The 17,798-nt window shown below is 39.4% G+C and overlaps 1 protein-coding gene across 1 annotated transcript in view; it reads right to left on the bottom strand.

Annotated features, from left to right (window-relative positions):
- The window catches only part of Ints2 (integrator complex subunit 2), a 52,736-nt gene that overhangs the window by 17,704 nt on the left and 17,234 nt on the right, over positions 1-17,798 (bottom strand). Inside the window, 7 exon segments of the mRNA XM_050119515.1 lie at positions 247-448; positions 3,437-3,601; positions 5,992-6,096; positions 12,446-12,554; positions 13,538-13,714; positions 14,647-14,781; positions 16,579-16,647. Coding sequence (XP_049975472.1) covers positions 247-448; positions 3,437-3,601; positions 5,992-6,096; positions 12,446-12,554; positions 13,538-13,714; positions 14,647-14,781; positions 16,579-16,647 — 962 coding nt within the window.

Genomic DNA, 17,798 nt, shown 5'->3' with positions numbered 1-17,798 from the left:
CTGTCCTCAGACTTGAGAGAGATGTACTTATTCTCCATCCAGATGCATGCTGAGATTAAAGATTAACACCACTGCACCTGGCTAATGTATGTATCCTTAAATATTTACCTTCAGAAAGGAATTTTATTAGTACATACTCAAAAACACTGATGGAAGTGGCCATGCGAATTTTCCCAACAACTGAATTTCCTGTAATTATCAAAGCTCTACACTTCTCCAGTGCACACAGCAGAACACAGAACTCACCTTCTTGGCATCACAGTATTAAGAACCATCCATAACTTATTGACAGTTTGAAGAATTCTCCGTGGAACTCCTGCATTCAGCAGCTGGTTCATATTGGATGTTAATACTTCTGCATACGGTATAAGTTCACTGGCAGAAAGTAGAGTCAAGTGCTCCATAATCTGCATCACTTGTGTGTGATTTACTGGCACAGCTGAAAATGCTGAAAAGAGAATGTTACTATCATTACCTAAATTCTGTAATGTTTACCAGGCAGAAATAAACACTGCTTTCTTAGAGAAGGGGCCAAACAAATCAAGAAAGCAATGGTGTTAAAAGAAAAACGCCCCATCAATTTTCACTAAAGCTAATATAGTCATTAATTAGAAAACTTCTTGGATGGCAGGCGAGAGGGCTCAGATGCTTTGGGCAAGTGAAGCCTGATACCTGAGTTCCAACCCTGCGCCCATGTGAAGAATAGAACCAGCTCCAAAAGCTGTCCTGACTTCCACATGTGCAGTGTGTCATGTGCAACGCCCTACACAAACACATATGAAATAAATAAATTAAAATGTAATAAAAATAAATGAAAATCCATAAACGTGTAGATATTATTTCATAAAATTCAGGTCCCACCTCCCATGGTAGAGATGGTTCTCACTACAGGCATGGGAGAGCTGGCCTGGGTGACATGGGCTTCTATGAGCTGGTTCCACCTCCCATCTGAGGGGGGCAGTCCCAGTGGCCCAGACTGACAAGCTCAGCTAGGCTGGCCCACCCCATTGTCTCCCCAATCTATGGCCCGCTGGAGCGTGTGCAGGGACTGGTCCTGCAGAACAGTAGCTGCAGGATTTCTATGACTGGGGCAACACTAGATCTGAGGAGCTTCAGTGGAGCAGTGATGATGGGGAGCCAGAGACCCTGAACCAGACCAACGATTCATTGCAGCAAACATTTTGTGGGAGGAGCTGACTGGACAAAAGGGTATAGCATGATACACCACAGCTCCTAATGCCACTAGGATGGATGAAGAGGTATTGGAAAGACAGAGGAGCAAGGTGGTTGTTTTGTATTGTTTTGTTGCTACTATTTTGGGTGGTTCTTTGAGGGGGCATGCTGCAGAGCTGGGGTGGATATAAAGGGACTAAGAGGTGAACATGATTGAGGTACATGATGTGAAATTCCCAATGAATCAATAAAGAATCATGTAAAACTAAAAATACATTTTAATTCTACATGAAAAAAATACCTATCTAACTGCCATTCAAATTCACTTTTGTCTTTAATAGATGGTGAATTATATGTTAAAAAAAAATCATGAAGCCGGGCGGTGGTGGCGCACGCCTTTAATCCCAGCACTCGGGAGGCAGAGGCAGGCAGATCTCTGTGAGTTCGAGACCAGCCTGGTCTACAGAGCTAGTTCCAGGACAGGCTCCAAAGCCACAGAGAAACCCTGTCTCGAAAAACCAAAAAAAAAAAAAAAAAAAAGTAAAAAAATCATGAGTGATACGTTGGCTAACCTCATTTTTTGGCTAACTCAGGCTGTTTTTTAAAAACAGCACTGAAGCAGGAAAGTGGGTCTGAGTGTTGCTTCTGTGGCTTACTAATTTGGAAGTTTTTCAAACTCCTTAATACTTTCCTCCAGGAGTCCCATTGAAGGAAATAAGCATCCAGCAGATGGCTGTTATTAAATATCTGGAATTGTCTCTCCACTAGAGTGGCCTCTAACTACATCTGGCTAGCAAGCATAAAATAAACCCTAAGTGAAAACTGAGCATCTATGAAAAAAGAGCAATCCCATTAACACTCTGATTTCATATGAAATAGTATACTGTAACTAAGAAATTAAATTAAAATATTCTTTAAATTTATTTTTGTTGCCATCATGATCACAGTAACTATCTATACCTCAATGTTCATGATCAACTGACTACTTCAAGGCAAACAGTCACGTATGTCCTTCACCAAGGAAAACCAACAGTACCTAAAAGAAATGTAGAAGAAACTATCGAAAGCTGTTAAGAACACACTGCATGTCATCTTTGCATTTAAATTCAAAATCCATGTGTCAAAGACAATTAGCATTGGATAATTTACAATTCCTTCAATTGTGTACAAAAAATTGAAAAGACAGTGACCTCAAGAGCTGGGGAGTAAGCTGATGGAGCATTGGCCCGGAATGCACAAAAGGCCCAGATCAATCTGCAGCCCCAAAGAGAAAATATAAAAAGATTTAGAAATAACAGCAAAAAGAAATCAACAATAACAACAAAAATTTGAAGTGGATTTGGGTGGGGTGCTAAGGCCAATGGCGTCACCTCGAAGAGGAGTAAAGATTATGCAAGGACAATCTTTCCAGTGGTTGTGCAACTGTTTTCAGAAGGCTTAGGAACTGAAACTTTTTAATACAGCTAATGAAATTTTAATGTGTGGCTCACACTATTTGCGTTCAGGGATACTACTCTGGAACATCACCCATAACAGCAAGTAGACTGCCATGTTCTACTGCATTTATTTCTAATTTGGGATTAGAATTTTGGGATTTTTCTAAAAAATTTCGTGATAGAACACAGAATATGGAAACAATACAAACATGTCAACTAAATGCCCAGCACAGCAAAGACCTGGCTCAAAATCCTTACCCCAAACAAACTGCTTACAATATAAGATTTTAATTAGCCTAGGACTATTACAGAGTATTTGTTTAACAGTGCAAAGATGTGTTGCATTTGTTTAACTATGTAAAGATGTGTTACATTTGTTTAATTATATAAAGATATGTTGCTGTTTTACTTTGCCTGCCTAAGGCACCTGATTGGTCTAATAAAAAGCTGACCAGCCAATAGCATAGTTGAGGTATAGGTGAGACTTTCAGGCAGAGAGAATAAGTAGGAGGAGAAATTTAGGCTTGAGGAAAAAAGAAGAGGAGATGACAGGGAGATGCCAGGGGCCAGCAAGCAAGGCAGGAAGGAAGCAGGAGAATAGACACACAGAATGAAAGGTAGTAATTCCCTAGGTAAAACATAGATGAATAAAAATAGTTTAAATTAACTTTAAAAAATATGTTTAAAAAGCCTAAGCTAAGGCTGAGCACTTATAATCAATAATAGGTTTCTTTATTTGGGGAGCTGGTTGACAGAGCAAAGAAAATTCCAGCTACGTAGCACTTCTTTACATTAGTAATCAGAGGTAAGATGAGCGGTTACTGCACCTTCCTGCAGTTGTTTCGGAGAGTGGTTTTTGGCATTACTAGTCAGGAGCATTCGCCGTAACAGCGCATCAGTCCCTGTGATTTCTTCTTCACAGATCCAGTCATCCACAATACACAAATGTGGGTAATTGGTTGCTAAAAGACGCAGTAAAGCTGAGTGCAGCCCTTTCAAAACAAAAACAAAAAACAAAACAAAAATAAACAGTAAGTTAACTGGACTCTTAGTCTCTCTCACAGAATCCTCCCCACCCTATATGTTCAGCAGTCCACAGCCATAAGGAAGAGAAGTGTTGCTAACAATGTTTCTCATAGCACTCTGAGCTCTCTAGCATCAGAACTGAAGAAACCTTCTGCATATGCAGAGTGAAGACACCATGCTAGGAACTAGGGCAGAAACAGCAGTCCAGAGCACTTCTGCAGGTACATACCAAGTTTCAGGAAGTTCTAGGTAGGCTTGGAGCTGGAATCATAGCTGTTCAGAAGTAGAGGCAATAAGAGCCTAAATTCAAGGTCTTGCCTCAGATACACACTGAGTCCAAGGCCAGCCTGGCAACTTAGTGAGACATTACCTCAAAACAAAGACTGAAGTGTAGAAAAATGACAGAGGACTTGCCTCACTTGTGTGAGGGTCTAAGTTCAATGCTAATAGCTGAAAAGGTTTCTTTTTTTTAATTTAAGAAAACAAATCTGTGTAGCATTTTAAATAAAAGTCCCAAGAAAACTAAATCACAGTAAGTTCAGGATGACCCTTGCAGCAAACCTTCCCAGCTTTCTTTACCTTACCCCACTGTGTGACTTTCATCAGGAAAGCTGTTTCACATAGCTTGTTTCAGGAGTTCAGAAGAGAAAAAACAAAAACAAAAAGCTTCTCAAGGGCTAAGATGATCATGTGCCACCATGGCTGACCTCAGGACTCTACACTCAAAAAGGCATTGTAACAACCCAAGTGTGCTGAACTTGAAATCTCTAAACACATGGACAACTAAAACCGCCGCCAACAGTCAGAGACGTGCAAACCTATCTACATATCGGACCCTTTTCAGTAAACATGTTAACTGGCCAGTGCTGCCAAATCCTGTTCCAACTTCTTAGAAACACACTATGTAAAGCTATAATAAACGCAGCCATCTGGCTAACCACGTCCAACAAAGGCTCATGTTCCTCTTCCAAACCAACCACAACAATAAAAGAGAAGAAAAATCATAACTTCAAAGACAGAGGAAAACCACACTGAAACATGAAAGGTGGTTTATTAAAAAAACATCGACTTTCTAAAATTATTACACATCTATTTAATAATATTTACAATTGAACTATTAAATCCATATTAATGTTTCATGGACTATTATGGAGCAGTTTAAAAAAAAAATCTACATGAACTGATATGATACTTATCCAAGACTCCAAGAAAAATGACCTCAGAAGAGGCAGAGGGTTGAAGATATAGTTAATGTAAGGCCCTCAGTGCAAATTTCAAGTAATAAAAAAAGAAACATGAAAAAAGGAAGCAGTATATAATATCATTCATATTTTTAATACATTATTATGTGAATATCTATTAGATTCAATCACATGAAATTGATGTTCTCTATGCTTTAAGATAGTTGGATTAATGAGTTCTTAGATTTATAGTGTCGTCGTGGAATTGATATACACATGGTAAAGACTATACTCTGAAATCATTACAAGGTAGCAATATGAGACAAACTCTCAGGCTACAGCCAGGCAGCAGCAGCAGGTAGCTCAGTTAGCCTTACAATCATGGGGGAAAACAGGCGCTACTCCAAGGTGCACTGGACTGCTGAGCCTCAGTGCCTGTAGCTTAAAGGGAGCACATGTTTTGTTGTTTTTGAAAAAGGATCTCTGTGTAGCCTGGGCTATTCTGGAACTCCCCCTGTAGACCGGGATGACCTCGAACTTACAGAGCTCTCACTGCCTGAGCCTCCGGAGTGCTGTGATTAGAGGTTGAGCCACTACACCTGCCACAAATGCATCTTAGATTTGACATAATTACAGCTTACAGCAGGGTTATATCCAAATAACCTCATCATAAGATGAAGGAAATTAAAAGTAGTGGGCACCCATACATCGCAGGTGTGTACCCCAATGCCCAAATATCAGCAATTGTATCTGGGTCACCCTATAAGGAAACAGCTGCAGTTCTATAGGGGAGAGGCGATCTGTAGGGGTAAAGTAATGGATTTAGTAAGAGAAGCAGAAATCATTTTCATTCCTTAATTGTTTGTTTGATTGTTTTGGATTTTTTGACACAGGGTTTCTCTTTAGCTTTGGAGCCTGTCCTGGAACTAGCTCTTGTAGACCAGGCTGGCCTCAAACTCACAGAGATCCGCCTGCCTCTGCCTCCTGAGTGCTGGGATTAAAGGCGTGCACCACCACTGCCCGGCGAATTGTTTACATTTTTAACACCACCACTGCCCGGCGAATTGTTTACATTTTTAACACTGACTACAACTTATTATATATCTCTATATATTGTATGTTGTATATTATATATACAACAAACTTTAGCAAAGAAAAATAAATAAAACAAATACCTCCCAACTCCTGCTGCAGTCCTTGAGCCTGTCGAATAAGGAACTTGATAGGAATCTGGTCCATTAAAGAAGAAGAGTATGATTTGGGTTTCCTTTGCATGGAAGCTGCCAATAAAAGACAAAAAGTATGAAGGAAGAGAGTACCAAAAAAAAAAAAACCCTTAACTTTCAAAACAAACAGGAACAAGACAATTTGAAATTACTTTTAATTCACTTAATATATGAATGTTTTAAAGATGAAAACAACTATGAAAATAGTGGCTATAAGGGAAAACCAAGGGCAAGATTCAGAAATGTACTGCACTGAAAGAACTCAGCCAAGACCTTCCCTGCATCTATTAGGAAAGCCCAAAGCAGTCATGAGCACAGACTTAGAGCATGATGATTCCAATACAAATTATGAAATACCAGCAGGTGAGAAAAAAGGCTCAGGAGTTAAGAGCACTGGCTGTTCTTCCAGAGGATCCGGGTCCAATTCCCAGCACCCACATGGCATCTCACCAACTGTCTGTAACTCCAGCTCCAGTGGATTCAACACTCCCCACACAGACACACATGCAGGCAAAACACGAAGGCACATAAAATAAAAATAAATCATAAAAAATATAAATAAGTCAATACATGAAACACCAGCATTCCAGGCATACGTCTGTAATCCTAGCACATGGGAGGTGGAGGCAGGATCAGAAGTTCAAGGCATCTTCAGCTAAATAGTAAATTTATAGCCAGCCTGGGCTACCTAAGACACTATCTTTAAAAAACAAAAAGAGCTTTGAATACATTATTTATGATACCTGGTAACTATCTATATAAGGGATGTTAAGCAATGTGAATTTGACTTCCTTCTTGCCTATATCCTACCCCCCGTTAGCAACATCTACTCTTTTTATTTTTAATAAGTGCAACTTAATTCCTTTGTATGCTATTCCATTTTAAAGCCTATTTCACCCACAGTCACTATGGTCTGACTTTCCTGCCTCTAAGTTTTCATCTCCTTAATACAACCTTCATCCTGCAGCCACAGTCCTCTTCTGTAAACACCGTTCACCAAATCCTGTACCTCTAACTCCACTCTCAAACCTTTGAGGAGTGCTGTAGCCACATACAGTCACGGTCTCTGCCAGCAATCGCCGTCTCACCTCTAGCTCATTCTTCTGTATTCGAATCTAAGTATTTTGCAGTAAACCATGTGAATATATGAAATTTTCAGGTTACCTATATTGTACAAAAGGATATCCAAATATCCAATATAATTATTTATTCTTTTTCAAATGGCAAAATGTAAATCCTTTTTTTTAAAAGAATAAGATGTAGATGAGTGTTATTTGGGGCTGCAAAATGACGGGTAAGGACACTTGCCATCAACCCTGAAGATGTAAACCCACTCCTAGTACCCACATGAGGGAATAAGAAAACTAACTCTTAAGTTGTCTTATTGAGTCCCTGTCTACACTGTGTCACGGCACAGATGAATACACACCAGTGTAAGATAAATAAATAAAGAAATGAAATAATTGTCTGTTTAGACCAAATACCTCTTAATACAATTACCCACATAAGTTAGTAAATTTTCACTCTAGTTTGCTAAAAATCTTTTACAAACTAAGTAAGAATTTATCAGAAAACAGCTCAAATAACGGTTATAGGTTCCAGTATCCTGGTTCCAACACTCAGCTTCCCAGTGCCTCCCACAGACTCAGCAGCCTATCTCAGCACCACTGTGAAGGGTACAGGAGTACAAGGATGTCAACTGCCTGCCTCACAACAAGGACTCAAATGTTAATTTGTTTATCAAGATCTAAGGCTAGCGCTAAAGGTCTTCACCTCGAGGCTTGTGTGGGGCATGTGGTGTCTACCTGCTGAGGTATCTTGCTCCTCCACCTCCACCTTTTTGCCCTTTGAAACAGATTCTCTCTGTGGTCCAGAATGGTCTAAAATAGGCTTTGGTTTTCTTGTTTCAACCTCTTATGTGGTTTAGCATGCACAAGTCCTTGGCCTCAAACTCAAAACCTCCTAAAAAACTTTATACTTAAAAAAGATTGGGGGTGGGGGGATAACTCAGTGATTAAGAACACTTGCTCTTCCTGAGTACCTGGGTTTGGTTCCTGGCAACCACATGGTAGTTCTCACTCTAGTTCCAGGAGATCTGATGTCCTTTTCTGACCTCCTCAGGCACCAGACATGTATGCAGTACACACACATACATGCAGGCAAAACACTCAAACACATAAAATAAAACAATATTTTTACATTATTTTTTTTAAAGATGAAAATTTTTTACTTAAGTTTTCAAGATCAACTTAACGTGAAATATCAGTGTTGAAGTTTCTTGAGAGCTAGGGACTTGTTAGGATAATTGCTAGGCTTTAGAAGGCTCTGGGGTTGCCTGGTAAGACGGCTCAGTGTGCTCAAGGGCTTGAGTGCAATCCCCAGAACCCATGTTAGAAACCAGCAGTGACTCATGTCTGAGTCCCACCACTCTAGCAGGAAATGCAAGTAGGAAACGGGGCAACCAGTCAAAAGTTCAAGACATGGCCTCGAACACAAGATGGAAGGAGAGAAACAACTCTTGAAAAGTTGTCCTCTGACCTCCAACCATATTCAAACCATTCAAGCTTGTGATGTACTCAAAGCTTGGTTGAGAGAATACTTGCTTAGCATGCACAATCCCCTGGGGTTGAGTCATGAATATGGCATAACAGCAAACACGTGTACTCACAGCATTTGCAAGGTAGAGGCAAGAGAACCAGAAGTTCAAGGCCATCCACTGCAGCACAGTGAGTTTGAGACCAGCTGAAACATATGAGATCTGGTCTCAAAAGACAAAAGATGGCTCAGCAGGTAAAGTGGCTGCCACACAAGCCTGACAACCTAAGGTCAATTTAAAAACCTACATAAAGGTAAAAGAGGAGAATCAAATCCACAAAGCTTTTCTCCGACACCTCCCCCATACTATGATATGTGTATGCCAATACACACAACACATACCCGCACAGTAATTTAAAAAAAAAGAGGAAGATAAATTAGGGAATAAAGAGCTCCCTGTGAAGGTATGTGTACCTGAACTTAGATGCTATCCAGAACTCCAATAGAATAATCAGGTTTGACTGGAGAAGCCTATATTGCAAAGCCAGAGGCACAGACAGGAGGACCCAGAGGATAGAGCAAGGCTCTTGGTATCAACTGCTCACTTCTAGACACTTGCAAACATGCACAAATACACATATGCTCTATGTAAACTCATGCAAGCAAACACACAGAACATAAATGAAATCAATAATAAAATATATTAAAATTTTAACATTACAAATGCATCATTTATACAAAAAGAAAAGGGGGCTGGAGAGATGGCTCAGAGGTTAAGAGCACTGGCTGCTCTTCCTGAGGTCCTGAGTTCAATTCCCAGCAACCACATGGTGGCTTACAACCATCTGTATTGAGATCTGGTGCCCTGCTCTGGCATGCGGGCATACATCAAGGCAGAATGTTGTATACATAATAAATAAATAAATCTTAAAAAAAAAAAAGATTTTCTAGCAAAATCCTAATAGTGGTTTTACCTCTAAACAATAAAAATATAGTTTCAGGGTTTTTTCTCATTAAATTAAAATTTTAAAATTTGTAAAATTTTACTATTTATAAATTTTGTCTGGTCTCAATACGTATCCTTGGTTGGTCTGGACTTGCTATGTAAACCAGGCTAGCCTTGAATTCAGAGATCTACCTTTCTCTGCCTCCTGGGATTAGAGGTATCTGTTGCCAAGAAGCCCAGTAGTTCTGTTGTTTTTCGGTGGTTATTGCTGTTCTTTAAGAAAAAAAAGTGATCAAACATAGATACGAGTACTGCTCACCCTCTGAGTGCTCTAGTGCTACAGACATGCACACCATGCCCAGCAACATTACATAAATAATCAAATAAGTTGAAGATACTATTGTTCTACAAACATGTAACCATTAGCACATTTCCTTTGTGAATGTTTGGTTTAACTCTAGGGTTGACAGCTGTAAAACTTCCTATTTCCTAGCTGGACATGGTGGTTCCTATGTACCAGACAATGAACAGTGAGTCTTGTTCTGCTGGTGACCAGGAGGAAATTTTACATACAGTGGAAGGGCAGAGTAGAAAAAGGCAAGACTTCCTCTTCGGATGGCATGAAGCTGCAGGGTGAGTTAAACAAGCCATCCTTGTAGCTACTGAGGAGTGAGACAGCAGCCAGGCACGGTGGTTCACACTTGGAATTCCAGACTCACTCAGGAAGTGCAGGCAAGAGGGTCAGGAATTCAGGCAAAACTCGGTTACACAGAGAGTTCAAGCCCAGCCAGGTCTCTAAGAGACTCTGTCTCAAAAACAGAAAGCTAAATAATATATCTGAGACAGGCGGCGGTGGTGGTGCATGCCTTTAATTCCAGCACTCAAGAGGCAGAGGCAAGCGGATCTCTGTGAGTTCGAGGCCAGCCTGGTCTAAAGAGTGAGTTCTGGGACAGCTAGGGCTGTTACACAGAGAAACCGTATCTTAAACAAACAAACAAAAAATTATATATCTGATGTTTTTCTTACTAGGTAAAGCAGTCTGTTTTGAGATAATTTTGATACAACTATACAGTACCATGCCCAATTTATAAAGTACTATGCAGAGTGTTTTAAAAACAAACACTTGAAATATGCAAGTAATATTCACACTGTAACTAAGTAATAAGTACAAAGGAAATCATCCTCTATTACTACACATCTTCTTTTGGATGGATACTTAAGTCAATGGTATCCCATAAATGTGTACAATTTCTATCTTCTGTCTAAAAGATTTCTAAATGAACATTCATATACATATCTATGTACATTAATATACTCATGTAAGTATTTTTGAACAAACAATAAATACATGCATGTGTGTTTTAACAGCTATAACACTCCAATATGGGATTCCACCTAGATTGTACCTCTGAACTTCTGTACCCACCGGGTGGTTGCTAATGTTTATTATAAGGATTAAACCAAAGGACAATTAGCAAAGTGCTTGAACTACAACACAATTCACAGGTAGGAATATATTTGAGGCAAATAATCTCTTGCCTCCAGACAAAAACTGTCTTAACACTGTGACATGTTCTGAAGTTCTTCACACTCCTGGAAGACAAGAAACTAGACCAGAGAAAAGCCCCTAACCGGGGAAAGCTTTGTGAGGGACAGCATCTTCTCACCCACCTCTTTCCATCATCGGAGGACATACTCCAGAGACTGACTGGCTCCAACAGCCCCTCTCGGCACGACACCACTCTCAACAAGTAGTGACACGTACCCTTGTCATCTTAGGAAGTTAGGGCTAGACAGACAGCTCAGTGGCTAAAAGCACAGGCACCCACATCAGGTTACTCATAAACTGCCTGTACTCTTAACTCCAGAGATCAATGGGTACCCACACATGTGGTGGACTAACACACACACACACAAAATAAAAAATTTTTATAAACCTTTCCTGACCTTATTTCCCATCACAGTTACCATATTGCTTCTCTCTTTTCCTTAAACAATTCCCCAAAGTGCATTCTCTACTCATGGTCTATAATACTGGGTCCTCTAGTCCTCTTCTGAATTCATTACAATTAGGTTTTCTTTCCCTTTATTTCCTCTTTTATTTATTTACTTTTGTTGTTGTTGTTTTTGCTTTTGTTTTTCAAGACTAAGTTTCTCTGTATAGCCCTGGCTGTTCCTGAACTCACTCTGTAGTCCAGGCCGGTCTCACACTCAACAGAGATCTGCCTTCCTCTACCCACTGAGTGCTGGGATTAAAGGCATGCACCACCATGCCTGGCCTTATAATTAGGTCCTCATCCTACCATTCTACAGGCAAAGTGATCTCTACCATGCTATGTGCAGACATCAGCTGAACCCCAGTCCTCATCTTCCTCCCTCATTCAAGCTCACCTGACAGCGCTCAGACAGCGCTCATCACTAACTCCTAGCCTCCTTCTTTCGGCATCTAGGACACCATATTGTCCTGGATTTCCTGTACCTCCACTGCTGAGAACCTATCGTAATATCATAATTTTAAATACCATATAGATGCAAAAGACATTCAGTCCTGTATCTACGAGGACACAGCTAGCTACTCACTGTCCTCACTTCAAAGAAGAACAGACATCTCTACGTATTTAAAGCTGAGCTCCTGATCCCCGCAAACCTAACCTAGGTCCTACAGGTTCTTTCATTTCAAATGACATTTCTACCCCTTATGCCATGGCCCAAAGTCTCTAACCTGACCTTCCTCTCTCAAATCAGATTCATTAAAATAAAAAATAATGCAGCATCTTAGTCCCACAATATGATACCAACGGTCTGAAATCGAGGCTAAAAGAACTTCCTAGCATCTCTTTACTACCTACTCATTAGATTTCCCTGGGCTATCAGACTGACTGTGAGCAAACTACTGGAACCATTCAGCTCTGCTGGACTTACCCAAAGTCTTTGTGTTTGCCAGGAGCGCTTCCTCGTAAGAAAGGATGTAATAGAGCACCAAAAGCTGCGCCGTGATACTGAAGCGCTGATTAAGGCGGGCACTGTCACCCTGAGGGGATAGAAAACTTTAACATAGTAAACCGCAAGCTGCTTTCTTTTTCAAAACAGATAGATTATCCAGTGCTGCTGCACCAAGCATAGCTTGACTGGGAGAGGACTGCTGGGTTAGCAGCAAACTCAAACAACTTTCTCCCTCACTAAAAGGAAGGTTGAGACCACAAAAGGAAACGTCCTTTCTTGGTCTTTAAGACAGGGGAAATGTCACAAGGCTTCAGCTACTGCTTCTCCACAGTACTCCCACCAGGCTGCTTCTCAGAGACTAGAAGAAATGGAAGCACTATATAAAATTACCATAAAGAAAACAATTCATAAAATAGATACTGTATATTTAACTGTGTCTGCGTAAACTGTAACTTTTTCCTGGCAAAATAAGGAAAAAGATTTTCACCCAACTGTCCACAACTGAATCCAAGTGTATCTTTGATTCCCAGGAAGCTAAACAACACCATGTTGGAGATGCTGAAATGCCCCACAGCCCTTTAGCAGTACATAATTTTCAAGGTACCCATTACACTTGAACAAGAGGCTTCAGCACAACTCCTTGAGCTGTGCACGGCTGAGTAAGCCTGTTATCCCAGTATTCCAGAAACTGAGGAAGCAACATTATGAGTTTGAGACCACCCAGACTACAAAGTGAGACACTTTCTCAAAAACTATTCATTCAGGAATACATACAAAAGAGGAATAAATAATTTTTAAAATGATATATAAAAAAGAACTCTTCAATAAGTGCTATTTGACAAACTACTGGTAATTAACACTACTATATGTTTCCTTATCAGTAAACTAATAAAATTTAATCTCATTTGTGTGTGCATAGTATGTACGAGTTTACAACTGTGTGTGCAAGGGTTCACACTTATGCATTAATCTGAGTTTGAAATCAGAATCACCTATAAGACCTCTAAGGACAAAAAAATAAGGACTAAGCCAGAGATGTAACAGATGTAACAGAAATATTATTTTATTTACCCCAATGACTTCCTGGAAAATGTTAAGTATCTCCTGTTCTGTGACTGGCTGATTTGTGGCTTCAGGATTTGATTTAGATGCTGGAGTAAGTATAGAGTTTATGTACACATCAATCAGAGGAAGTAGCTGAGGGTGGAGTGGAGTGGAGGTTTCTCACAGCTGTCTGTAAATCCAGTCCTAGAAGAAAACGGCATTGAATCAAGGCAAAGAAAAAAGAAAAAAAGATCAAAACTATAGAACTATGTAAAGCTTTAAACTGTTTTCATATCAGTGGACTCACCATTCGTTTGGGGAGCTAAAATATACTATCTCTTTTATAATTGCCTTAAAGGTCCTTATCATTGAATCGAAAAGACAGTGAAAGACACACATAAGACAGTGAGAAGCCTGGCTCTGGGTGTACGGAGTTTTTGAACAGTCCCTACTCTGTACATGTAGAGATCTGTATGTGTCATGGAAGACTTCCCATCAGAACGAGATTGTGGCAGGGGATATTTCCTCTGAGAAACACCCTGATTAAGAAAGAAACTTAGGAGCTGGAAAGATGGCTCAGGTTAAGAGCACTGGCTGCTCTTCCAGAGGTCATGAGTTCAATTCCCAGCAACCACATGGTGGCTCACAACCATCTATAGTGCCCTCTTCCTGGCGTTCAAGCAAACATGCAGACAGAGCACTGTATATATAATAAATAAAATAAATCTTAAAAAAAGAAAGTAACTTAGGTGAGGTGGTTGTGGTGGCGCACACCTTTAATTCCAGCATTCAGGAGGCAGAGGCAGGAGGATCTCTGTGAGTTCAAGGCCAGCCTGGTCTACAGAGAAAGTACCAGGACAAGCTCCAAAGCTATACAGAGGAAACTTGACTTGAAAAAAAAAAAAAAGAGAAAGAGAGAGAAAAAAAATAATATTGTACATTTTGTAAATAGGTTATGATATTGTTTTAAAAACTAAATTTTGGTTCTTAATAATAATAAACTATATTATTAACTTAATACTAATAATTAATTAACTACATAAATAAACTAGCAATTTATCTAACTACCAAACATTATATATAAACCACAGGAAAGGACTACAGTTACAGTTGAAAGTTTAAATGTAAAGTCCTACTTTTATCGACACTTTGTGCTTGGTAAACGACCGACTCCTGAGAAGTTGGTAAATACAATGAATGGGCAGAAACCCAGTAATGTTGGCACTCAGGTTGCTGGTGACAGGGACTCGAACTGCATGAGCTGTGACAACCTAAAAGGGAAAAACAGCATTAAGATAATAAAATAGTAACACATAAAATAACAAACTCAAAATTAGTTTGAGAAAAGGTATAGTGTACAGACTATCATCCATGAGGATGAATGATGAGAATCAACTGGTATAAGTTTTAATTTTTTTGTTTTATTTTAAGACAGGATCTCATTGAGATCAGGCTGGCCCTAACTCTCTATACCCTAAGGATGGTGACCCTGAACTCTTAATCCTCTTCTTTGTCCTGAGTGTTAGATTACAGGCTTGTCTCTGAACGTTTTCGTGGTTTTCAAGTGACAAAAAAGTAATTAGGTGTGGACATTCATCCGCAATCTCAGCCACAAGAAAGGCTGAAGCACGAGGTTCACAAGTTCAAGGCCATCTTGAACAACTTGCTGAGATTTTATCTCACTAAGACTAGGAATACATCTCAGTGTTATGATGTTTGTCTAGCACATGCAAATTCCTGAGTACAATCCCCAGTACAATCCTAAGTACAAATCTCTAATTTTCTATTTATTTTTACACAAACTCATCTAAAGGGCTTGAGGAGTAACTCAGTGGAACAGCAGTAGTATAGCATACAAAGGCCAATGGTTCCATTTCCAACACTACAAAAAAACTGCAATAAAAAGAAGTACACAAATGCACATGTGATGATATTAAAAACATAGCTTAGTAGCTTAGCTAATTTACTCTACAGAAGCCCCTTTACCTTTCACATCTACTTTTGACATGATAAAATACAAGACTACCATGTTACTTCTCTTTGAAGGGTTGCTGTGAGGGCTAATTTCTTTTCTAGTAGTTATATGAGCTGGACCTGCTGGCACACTCCTGAAATCTCAGCACTCAGAGGGCTGGGCAGGAGGATTGCAAAAAGCTCAGAGTTTACAACAAGCTTAGCCTATATAATAAGTTCCAGTCCAGCCAGGACTTTAGAGTGAGAGTCTGTCTCAGGAGGAAATTAATATATATATATACATACACACACATATATATATATATGAATGAATTGACAAATGAATGTGAAAACTAATTTTTACTTTTATAAGTAACTTACTGAAAAGAAAATTATTCCTGGATTTACCCACAGACAAGGATGATAAAGCCAAATAAATATAAATAAAAGACTAAGGAACCAAAGTAAAGACTTATGCTGTTTTCTCAGAGAAATCCAAATGGTTAGCCCACATGAATAGATCACCAATATCTACAACCACACCCTAAATAACCATTTAAAGTTTTCAAGAATATATAAACTCAACATACACTGTTTGTAGTGGTATTTTGTTTGTGTTTTAACAAATAAAGTTTGCCTAAACATCAGAGTGCAGAGCTAAGCCACTAGGGGCCAGGCTGTGGTGGCCCACATGTTTAATCACAGTATTTGGGAGTCCCAATCCTTTAATCCCAGCACTAGGGAGGTGGTGATGGGAAGGGATATGGCTGGGCAGAGAGGGGAATATAAGGCAGGAGGAGACAAGAGCTCAGTGCAGTCTGAGGAGTCACCCCTTTGGTCTGAGGATTCAGTAGAGGTAAAAGGTCTCTAGTGGCTGCTGCACTGCTTCTCTGATCTCTCAGCTTTCACCCCCTGATATCTGACTCCAGGTTTTATTTAGTAAGAGCAATTAGAACTCGTGCTACAACTGTTTTATAATGAGTTACATTAAGTGAATTATTCACAGAGAGTTTAAAGATGAAATAAATTATCATTAAAAATTGAAGCTGGCAAAAAAAAAAAAGCCCACTTTATTCTTCTAAGGAGTTTAGTCAGTAGCTAACGAAAGCAAGTACCTGCTCAGTGAAGATCTCCTGTGTGAAGATGGTCTTCATCCTGCTCAAGGAGCTGGGCTTAATCACAATCTACAACAGTAAAAAGAATTCCAACAGCATGGAAAACTGCGTGAAATACATTTACTCTCATGAATTTATTATCCAAAACGGGTATGATGTACAATATTAATGTTCAAAAGTTAAACTTTTCTTTCACAAGTGGCTCTCAAGCCTGACATAAGAGATGTACTCCTATGTATGCCTGTAGTCTCAGGCACCTGGGAGGATGAGGCAGAAAGAACTAGAACCCAGATCAGAAGCAACCTGGGCAATATAGAGAATGTCTGTCAAAAATAAAGATAAAACATATTTTTAAATTACTTAATAAATAGTACTAACTATTGGCACTAGCTAATAGCTACTACCACTAACTACCAGGGAAGAGAAGAGGTTTATCCAAGAAATGGAGACAAGAAACATACATATTTCATATACATATACACTTTGTTATACACGTGACACTACACACCATGTACTTCAAATGGACAATATTTAAAATCAATGCAGAACTGAAGTATATATAACTCAGTGGAAGGGTGCTTGCCTAGTATAAGTGAAGTCCTGTGTTTGTTCACTAGAACTGAGAAAAAAGATCTAAATGCAGAGCATAAAACCATAGTAAACTAGAAGAAAGTGTAGTAAGCTGAGTGTGGCGACTCACACCTATAAACCAGCACCTCTGTGGAAAAGGAGGGGAAATCACATGACAGGTTGAGCCAGTCTGAGCTACAAAGCAAGTCCTTCTCTCAAAAAAACAAAAAGAATGAAAGAACTAGCTTTACTAATAATCAACAAAATATAAAACAAGTGGGACCATTCTTCACCAATCAGATTTGCAGGCCAGACATAGTGATGCATGCCGTTAATCCCAGCACTCAGGAGGCAGAAGCAGGCCAATCTCTATAGGTTTGAGGTCAGCAAGGTCTATATACCAAGTTCCAGGACAATCCGGGTTATATAGAGAGACCTCATCTCAATAAATAAATATATAAATAAATTTAAAAGAAAAAGATAAAAAGAACGGGGCTGTCTAGGCATGGTAAGATATCAGGAAATCAAGGGCTCTCATGCATCAACGTGAGCAATGATACTGGAAAAATCTACGAAAAATAACCTGACAGTATTTAGCAGACTCACATTTTTATTTAGTAACTGCTTGCCACAGTTTTATCTTAAACAGT

Source organism: Alexandromys fortis, unplaced genomic scaffold (genome assembly GCF_014885135.2).
Source record: "Alexandromys fortis isolate MF-2015 unplaced genomic scaffold, M_Fortis_MF-2015_v1.1 scaffold_173, whole genome shotgun sequence".
Taxonomy (NCBI): domain Eukaryota; kingdom Metazoa; phylum Chordata; class Mammalia; order Rodentia; family Cricetidae; genus Alexandromys; species Alexandromys fortis.
Note: the sequence above shows the minus strand (reverse complement) of the source record. Positions and strands in the feature narration are given on the sequence as shown.